This window comes from Sinocyclocheilus rhinocerous, unplaced genomic scaffold (genome assembly GCF_001515625.1).
Source record: "Sinocyclocheilus rhinocerous isolate Xijiao unplaced genomic scaffold, SAMN03320098_v1.1 scaffold277, whole genome shotgun sequence".
NCBI classification, from domain to species: Eukaryota; Metazoa; Chordata; class Actinopteri; order Cypriniformes; family Cyprinidae; genus Sinocyclocheilus; species Sinocyclocheilus rhinocerous.
This window is the reverse complement of record NW_015662923.1, coordinates 526,109-536,258: the sequence shown is the minus strand read 5'-3', so window position 1 is coordinate 536,258 and position 10,150 is coordinate 526,109. Positions and strand designations below refer to the sequence as shown.

The window sequence follows — 10,150 nt, the reverse complement described above, 5'->3', positions numbered from 1 at the left end:
TGTGATGTCTGCTAAACAAAGAACCCCCCCCCCAACAAAAGAGAAAATCAATAACTTTCGTAGCTTTAAGTATTCGACATTGAGTTCATTACATACCTGAAAAGCACAGGTAGCCAAGTATGACATTCAATATAACGAGTTTGTGAACATTGTTTTAAAGTTCACTTAAATTAGAAGTTACTTTTCTAATAAATGTTACTCGCATGCTCTCATTTGTACTGTAAAGCTGAATGGCTATAGTCAGTCGTCAGAAGACATGCCACAGTATCCATTCCAGGTCTTTATTGGCCACTTCTTACAATCCACATCAATTAGAGACTACAATAGGGCCAATGGTTGCTTTCCCTTCTGAAACCAGGCCTTGGAGAGTAGAGAAAAAAAAAAAAGCCATTGTCATAGGTTTAACTATAGAGCAAAGTCATAAAGATCTTAGAACACGCCTTCACCTGAATCAGACAGTGCTTGCCCGTTCCTGCTGGAGCCACATGTGGTATCACAGCACATGCACACCTGGTCATTGTCATCTGCAGAACGCCATCTATAAAACAGCAGAGAGTAAACCATTCTGAACACATCTTATATTGTGAAAAGTAGGGATGTAACGATTAACCGAGAGCCGGTCAAATCAATTCAAACATGTGAGGATTCGGACCAGTGGAGGTGTGTGTGTGTGTGTGGGTCTGGAAGCAATACAATTGGAGTTTATATGATTGGATCTCTGAGGGGAACGGACTCACTTTAGAGAAGTTTACGTGGTATTCTCTTTTAACCTTGCCTCGGAACAATGCATATTAAAGTACTGTTCATAAGCACAGCTCCGCTTAGTTTACAGCGGTAACCCAGGAAACTCTGTATCATTGCGGTTCATAAGCACCACCTGCTGTCAGTGAATCAGCATCTCAGCTCATCTACGGTTTCGTTCAGAAATATTTTATGTAGTATAGTTTCACAAAACTAAAATCAGACCATTCTGTTTTTGCTTCAGATTTTGAAATTATACAGTCCAATTTAGATTAAACTACTCATGCTGCATTTTTGTTTGGGTCATGATTAAAATCCAGTTGTTGCCTCCAATTTTAAATGGAAAGAGCACAGACAAAGCTTTAGTTTGTTCATATTAAGATATGTCTGGTGTAAAATACTTCTTTGATTTGGGGCTTGTTTTAATAAAAAAAATAAAAAAAAACCCAACCCACACGAGAACCGAATCGTGAGTTGAGCAAATAGTTACATCCCTAGTGAAAAAATCAGGACATACCCATTGGCAAAGGAGCAAGCCTTGTTCTCTGGACTTATTGGGGTTGAAGCCATAACTGCCTTCAAAGCACATGTGATATAGACCTACAAAACAAATTTGAAATGAAACATTTTGCATGCAGGGGAACAATCAGCTCTAAGACCTGAACTACAGTATCACTACATACCAGGCCACTATTTGCTTGCTGAAATCTGAAAGTCTCCAAATGAAAGTGCAGTTTGTCATTCTGAACTCGACGCATAAAACTGGAAGTAGAACCAGTAAGCTTTCCATCAACCAGGCACCTAAAAGCAAAGGAAAACACTTAGTCTCTGGCAACACATGGGAGGTCAAGCAACTAATCCTTACACACCCATGGTTCTCAATAAAAGAATATCTTGGAGCAGAGTTTATATCAGGGACCGCAGTAGCCACACAACCATCCACAAAGAGTCGCAGAGGAACATGGTTGTACTGCTTCACAGAAGCTTCAAACTTCAGAACCTGCCCTAGGAAGTATTGATTGGCTGGCCTCTCAAACATCCAGTCATCTGTGGGTGGAAGGGAAAAAGGGGTGTCAGTGATATTTTAGAGACCATTCTAAAACGAACACTTAAACACTTACCCGTCATGAGCTTCAAAGAGAACACCAAACCATCCTCAGCAACCTTTGTAGCAGCAAAAGGAACCCAAGAGGGCATCAAAACACTGCTGCTTACATTGTGCAACCTAAACAGAAATTAATTAGCCTGTTGTGAAACTGCTTAAACACCACTTGTTGAATAGTACCTTGAATAGTGGCACTCAATTCCAACAGCTGCTGCATCAGTTCTTACAATGGGAGTTCCTACTAAAGCCTCAGGAGTATAAAAGAGGGTGAACTTATAGACCAGCTCATCTTCAGTCATCTGAAATCAGGTCAAGAAAGAATATGTGCAGTAACCTGGCTTTTACCATCAAGTAATACAATTGAAACTCATAAGCAGCTACTTACGGTCAAAGAACTGCCACATGCCTGGAGCTCATACTCAAAGATAAACACTTGAACGTCTGGATTCTCCCCTACAGCTGCACAGCCTCCTAATCTGAGAAGAGAAGGATTCACCAGCTGACCAGTACCAAAGAAGTCTTTCTTAACCTCCACATGCACAGAGCTCTCCCCACATCGTGCGGCAATACACTGTGTAGGGGTCGGTACACGCAACTCAAAAGGCACAGCTGGCTGTTGGGGTTCTTCTGGCACCACAGGAAAATGCCAGGTCAGAGGTGCCATAGGACCCTGCATTAGCTGTTTGGACTGACTACTTCCAGGTTCTTGAAGCTTCCATAGTTCTACCCCAGTAGGCCTCATTACAGGCAGCCTAAAAGAAGCTGATGCCTGTGGACTTTGGACAGCCGGCCGAGCAGCAAAAGAAGGAGTCCGTTGCTGTAGAAATCTTATTGGATCCATGCCTTGTTGAAATCCTGGCCACTGTGCCAAAGATAAGCCAACTACAATAAGCAGAAAAAATCCAACACTAACAAAATCCATCAATCCCATTATCACAAAGCCCAAAGAACCTCAGAACGTTTGTTGGGTGACTTCTGTGCCTTTTTCTAGAGCAGATAATTACAGTGGCTCCACCCCCTTTTGACAAGCTTAATGGTTCTCCAGACTTGCTTTTTAATTACTTTTTCCTGCCACAAAGGAGAATCACTAAGAACTTCAACACGATTGGTTTCATTAGCAAACTTTTTTTTTTTACACATAGCGATTTTTTTTGTATTTTTTATCATATTTTTAAACCTTAGTTTGAGACTATTTTAAAAAAAAATCACAGTTAAATAAGACAAAGATAGTTTTGATTTTGTACACGTTGGTCCTATGAGGTGTAGCAAGTCATAAGCAGTGAGAGGTACCCAGTTTGAAATAAACATACATACACCCCAACAATGTTTATGTCTCATCACACAGTAAAGCCTCCCAATGATTATCCACTGCCATATGAGCTCCTGTGAAGTTGTGTTCTCACAGACTCTGCCAACTGCCAAACAAACATACAACAAAACACTTTCACATCCTCTACACTTCAAAACAGCTTGAAATTGTCCACAGCTCACTGTTAAAGGTCCCTGAGTTGCAGCCTTTAATATCCCATCGTGGCGAAAATGAATTAGGGAAGTTAATGTGATTTTTGCATTAGCAGATTAGAAACGTCTTTCATGCTCTCATTCCCATATTAGACCACAGCTAAGCCCGAATAGCTTTCTCTTTGTGCTTAACCTCATAATGTCAAGAGGACCAAACTCACTTTGAATGTGTCTCTTTTTTCTGAATGAAAAAGTTTGAAAAGGAGATGAGGAGGAGGATTGGGACACTGTGCAATTCTCAGGCTGGTTTGATGTCACATTACTGTGTGCGTTTGAGTGCTCAAGCTCAGCAGTGTCTACATAAACTCTCTGATCATCTTTTGTATGGTCAGTTTTGCATAAACATTTCAATTAAATTGTGTCGCATTTCGCATGGATTCTGGAAAATTCCACATAGATGGAACGCAAGCAGTCATTGTGGAAAACTGGATTTTACTTGCTCAATTGAAATAAAATTATTCAGAGTAGGCTACTTTGTAAAGAGTGACTGTGACCTAATTGGCAAGTTATTTTATTCACTAAAAGTGCAACGTGATCTCATGAGAATTCTTATGTATCTTACATAAAATGTGGTTCAACAAAACGTACATTTACTTATGTTTTTAAAGACACTAAAACGTACAATACTGTTTTTAGAGCATCTAAACTTACAATACTGACATATTTACAACATTTTAACGTACAATACTGACAAATTGACAACACCTAAAACGTAAATAATTTACGTATGAACAACTTTACATATTTACAAATGAATCCTTATACTGAAATCGCGACATTAACATTTTGTTCTATTGTATTCAGTTATATCAATGGTATCATGTTTTCAGTTGCACTATTAAATGAAGTTTACTAATTTACTTAATATGAAATAACATTTCATTCTGTGTGTTTTCTACTGCCAATTTGTTTAGAAGAATACAAAATGTTAAACAAGACTACACTGTAAACCCTTAAAATGAATAACATTTCTCCAATCATTTAACAATTATTTATCATGTCATATTTGCTGTGCTTGCCGTGGGACACAAAAGGCGTTTTCTCCGACATGCTGAGACTGACAACAGAACCATAAAATAGAATACACCAAAAAACGCAACATAATTACAAAAATAATCAATTTTATTCGTGCACTGTAATCCAAATCTTCAGAATCCATTCGACTGTGAGGAACAGTCCCAAAATCAAGCTTTTATTCAGTGATTTTCATCTCCATCCTGAGCAGCGACATGCAGCAAAACCCGCGCTGACGAGCTCGTTACAAATTCAAAAATTACCACTTCAAAAAGCTTTACGACAGGTTTTACGGCAGGAAAATCAAAAGCTCATTGGCTCTCACCTGCTTCATCACAGATTGCAACATGCCATGTTTCTGGTGAAGTTTGAATCATAAGGTGCGTCCCAAATCGCGTACTTATGCACTATTCTATGACATTTTGTAGTATAAATAATGCGAGTAGTGCATTTACACTGAAAATTCCAAAAAGAAAAAAGTGCACTTTAAATACAAAAATAACCATGACAATAAATGACAAAATAACCATATATAATTCATACACTACATGGTTGAGTACGTAGAACATGGTGTATTAGTGTATAGTGTATCATTTGGGACGCAGCTAGACCGTATGGTTTGAATTGAGAAATGCTCGCCTTCATGGTGTGGATCAGGATAATAATCTGCATAATATTTTCAGTGATTAACAGCTTAAATTCTGCTATGCACCTCACAAAACCTACTGTATTCCACCAGAGAGGACTGTGACCACAACACATCGTCATTTGGATTACTTTTAGTACTGCTGTTGACATTTTTGCAATAAATAAATTATTGTGATCGCACTTATCTTTCTGTCATGTTTTTCTTTATACTCGAAATATTTTTAAGAAATAGTTATGGTTAGGTTTAGAGGTAGGAGTGGGATTAGTGACTATAAAAATATATATTTTTAATGCTATATTGTTACTAAAATGGTCATTTCCCTGCGTATTTTGGTCAATTACATTTTATATATTTTTTATATTCGCTATAAAATTGTTAAGTTTAGGTTTGGGGGTAGGTTAAGGGGTCTAAAAATCGAAATCGCTTATCGATAAAATTATAAAAATGCATTGATACAATTATCTTAATGATATAAATGATTTGTAAATATTTAAATTTTTTGGCTAAAATACGTAGCAGCTTTTACGTTTTAAACGTTGAAATACGTCCAAATAGTACATTTCAGCATCAATAAAAACTTACAAAAATGTATGCTTTGTGCAAGTAAACATTATGTACTACCACCTACGTATAAACAATGAGACCAGGTATAAAAGTTTGCACTTTGCTTTTCAGACAGTACACACTTTTTAGTGTGTGTGGTAAGATAATACCACAACATACAATATATTTGATACATGACCTTATCACATATTGTTTGTGTTTGTATGTAAAAACTAGCATCAAACTATTTTTTGTTTGTTTGTTTGTTTTGCCTTTTGTTACTCATTCACATGGTGAAAGTTTAGATAATCATAACATAGTTTATTATTATTATTATTACATAAGGACCTTATCAAAAGTTTAATTCTAGGGGTCAGAGTGAGGGTGAAAAATAATCATGTGAAACTATAATATGTCTGTTGATGCAAGAAACCTTCACTAACAAGTTCACTTCATAGAAAAAAATTTAATTTAAAAAATAATAAATAAATAAACATATTTATGAATGAATGACACTTAGCAGGCAACTAAAACACTTTAGCAGCCATTAAGAAGTAAGCAGTCAGGAGACCCTGACAATCCTGAGAAACTCCCAGTAACGGGTTGAAATACTCCACAATGAACCACAACAGCACATCTATCCATCTAACGTGGCCTGAACTAGGTCTAATGTGTCTGATGAGGTCTAATGGGGTAAGATCTGATCTAATGGAGTCTGATCAGGAATAATGATGTTTGAAGTGGTCTTAAAAGGTTTGATAAGGTCTAGGCAGGTTTGATCAGATCTAATCGGGTCTAATGTGGTCTCATTCAGCCTGACACAGCAACACTGGCTCAACCTAATGTCATTGGTTTGGGGCATGACAATTACTATTTTTGCTATTCCATTTGAAGAAACATGGCAAATTTATGCAGTATATATACTGTATCACCACTACTATGAAGCTAGCTGGAGTATGGCTGGGGGGAAAAGTATCTCCTTTCTTTTCCATTTTCACATAATTGCCCAAAGGACTCTTCTTTTTTCCAGGCACTCCCTTTGTCCCAGAGGAGGTCGCTGGGTAACTGGGCTGGTTATTGGCCAGTCCAAACACAGGCCAAGTGAGATGAAGCCAAATGCAGCAAGTCAGCAACTGATTTTGCTCCTGCAAACCATGCACCTGACCTCTGAGCTGATGCTGCTCTCACAGGGGAACTCTTTAATCATGGCTTTCTTTCTACACTCAGTTCAACAGAGATTAGATGACCAAATCAATTAGACGATGAACAAGAATGTGAGGAGCAGGGATAGAGAATGTCAGAAAGAATCCTGCTGAATCACACAGCAGATCAAATGCCAATGCCCTCTTAAAGAGATCTGATGATTGTGTGACAGGGGTGAGTCTAACTAATACAAAATATTTTGACCCTAGTGAACCCTAGACAGAGGATAAGAGACCATAGCAAAAAAAAAAAAAAAAAGGAGAGAAACCAAGGTATGTGTTGAATTAAACATTTTCCCACAAACTATTTCCTTCAACAAACACCTTCATTTCTGAAAGCTTGTATCACCCTGGATAAAAATCCATGGACTCCATTCCCCACGGCCTGCTCCAAGAAAGACTTGCTTTTTTTTTTTTTTTACATTGCCCTCTCCGAGACTGCAATTACAGACCTGTGCCAAAAAGCCATCCCTCCACGCTTTTCATTAGCTTCACTCTGGCCCTCAGTCCCAGCAACTCTAATACACTTGCTTGTGGAGACAGGCTTAAGGAAAACTCTATCTTAGCCTTTGACTGCCGTCCCCTACACAGCATTGATTGATCTGTCTTTGGGCAAGCCACGCTAGCTGTATATCCGAATCTAAAAGAAAACATTAACAGCTGTCCTCACCACCTGGCCCCTTTTCAATGTTGTGCGGCGAGATCATTTGTCACCGGAACAGAGTAATAATGTGTTTGCCGGCACAGGGCGAGGTTGCTTCTGCATACTGCATTATAACACAGAGATTGCTCTCCAGAGACAAGCATGAGAATATAAATGATCAGAGCTTGATGATTGTGATGGCTCGGTTCACTATTTTCCCTCCTGGGTTTCTCAGGACACAATTGTGCTGGACATTTGCTCAATTCAGACATTTATTCAAAACGGTGCTTTTGTATTTGTGGAATTATATAGATGTCAAAGAACCATCTTGGCTTTTTTGGAGATGTTATCCTGAGGCATTTCATGATAAAATAGATCTTTCATAAGGATCTGATCGTACATGAGGAATTTGGTCATGCTATCCCTTTCCTCCTTTGTTTAACTTTTTACCTATATTTTTGTGTATTTTACCATTTACAGTATATAAATTCACTAACATAGTATCTATCTATCTATCTATCTATCTATAATAAAGTCAGCTTTATTAAAAGTTTTTAATGATATTTTGCTGTCTCTTGACTCTCATTCTGTGATACTCCTACTCTTAGACTTAAGTGCTGCCTTTGATACTGTGGATAACAGAATTCTTATTTCACGACTTGTGAACAATGTGTGGGTATTGAAGGGTGTGCTCTAAATTGGTTTAAGTCCTATCTGAATGAAGGTTGTGGGTTTGAACCTTTGAACCTTTTCTGTTTGTCTCGAGGGGTTTTCTTCTTCTGTTTCAGTTTTGGACTATGGAGTCCCTCAGGGCTCCATTCTGGCCCCCGTTTTGTTCTCGTTGTATATGCTTCCTTCGGGCACTATTCTTTCAAAACATTTGATGTCATTTCACTTTTAAGCTGATGATACACAAATTTATTTGCCCTTAAAGAAAAATGACAAAAAAGGCTTAAGCTCATTATCAGCATGCTTGTGTGATATTAAGTCCTGGTTTTATTAAATTTTTTTGCATCTTAATGAGAGCAAAACGGAGGTTATTGTGTTTGGACCCACATGTGTGCCAGGTGCTTTTGATGTCGAACTGGGAGATTTGGTCCCCCATGTAAAACACGCTGTGAAACACTTGGGTGTTATTTTTGACTCCGCCCTCAAATTTGATAAACAGATAAATGCTGTACTCAACTCAACTCAACTCAACTCATACAGCAACGCTTTGAAATGAATTCTGTATCGTACAGGTAACCAGTGCAGTTTGATTAACACAGGAGTAATATGCTCTCTCCCTTTTGTACTTGTTAAAAGTCTGGCAGCTGAGTTCTGAACAAGCTGCAAACGAGAGAGAGAGAGCTGATTCAAACCCAGATACAACACATTACAATAGTCCAAACGAGATGACACAAAAGCATGAACAACCTTCTCCATATCTTCAAAAGAGAGGATGGACTTCAGCTTAGATATTGACCTTAGATGGAAAAAGCTATTTTTAACAACAGCATTAATTTGTCGGTCAAATTTGAGCTCAGAGTCAAAGATGACACCAAGGTTTTTTACACAGGACAGTTTCTTCCCAGGAAACTGCCCCAGGCAGTCATAGATATCATTAACACAACCCTGTACTGTATTAAATGCAGTTTTTTCCAGTTAAGATTATTGTCTAAAGCTAAGAGTTTCTTAACATTTGCAGAGATTGAGAGAGTGATTCATGCATTCATTTAATCTAGACTTGACTATTGTAATTCTCTTTATATTGGAATGAGTCAATCCAATATTAGTCGTCTTTAGATGGTTCAAAATGAAGCCACCAGACTTTTGACTGGTACTCGGAAATTTGATCATATTTCCCCAATATTACACTCTTTTTGTTATAGGACTGATTTCAAAATTCAGCTTTTTGCTTTTAAAGCTCTGAATGGATTAGCTCCAAAATAACTCTCAGATCTTTTGAATCTAAATAACTCGATCATTAAGGTCATCTCAACAACGATTGCTGGTGGTTCCGAGATCTAGACTTAAGTTGAGGGGTGACCGAGCCTTTTCTATCGTCGGTCCAAACTTGTGGAATAGTCTCCCTCTAACCATAAGATTAATATCCACAGAGTCTGAATTTAAATCTAAATGAAAAACTTACTTTTTCTCTCAGACTTACAACTGTTTTAGATTTTTAAAGTTAAATTTTCTTATGTTTTTTTTATGTAAACTCCCTATATCATTGCTTTGCGGTCTTTTTATTCTCTTTTGTCTCTTTTTACATATTTAGCCTTTGTCTCTTTGTACAGCACAATGGTCAACTAGTGTTGTTTTTATTTGTGCTATATAAATAAATTTGGATTTTATCTATCTATCTATCTATCTATCTATCTATCTTTAAGGCATACTACCATTCAAAAGTTACAACTTTTGTGCTGACAACAGATTTATAAACCATTCACAGATTTATAAACCATTCACATTACAAACTTGAGATGTTTGGCGCATGTTGTTTTTTTGTTGTTGTTTTTTTATGCACGTAACTTACAGCACTTGCTTGGAGTTGAGCAGCATTTACTGTGAACCGCGAACAGATTCCCAGTGCTACGCTTCAATCACGCAGCGCATCAGATTACATATTTATATTATTACAATGCAGTCTTTGCGATTTGATAATCACGCTAAACCAGATCGTTTTCTCAGGCAATTTTTAGAATTAATAAAAAGTTACTGACCTATATATATTTCTGTCATGACAACTC

At 37.6% G+C, this 10,150-nt stretch overlaps 1 protein-coding gene across 1 annotated transcript; it reads right to left on the bottom strand.

Annotated features, from left to right (window-relative positions):
• Positions 1 to 267: 267 nt before the first annotated feature.
• Positions 268 to 2,817, bottom strand: LOC107728350 (zona pellucida sperm-binding protein 3-like). Its single transcript, XM_016538490.1, has 8 exons — positions 2,232 to 2,817; positions 2,027 to 2,145; positions 1,863 to 1,966; positions 1,611 to 1,788; positions 1,425 to 1,542; positions 1,259 to 1,341; positions 447 to 538; positions 268 to 360 (listed from the first exon to the last, which is right to left on the bottom strand). The coding sequence occupies exons 1-8, from the start codon at positions 2,775 to 2,777 to the stop codon at positions 308 to 310; spliced, it is 1,293 nt and encodes a 430-aa protein (XP_016393976.1). The 5' UTR covers positions 2,778 to 2,817; the 3' UTR covers positions 268 to 307.
• Between the last annotated feature and the right edge of the window lie 7,333 nt (positions 2,818 to 10,150).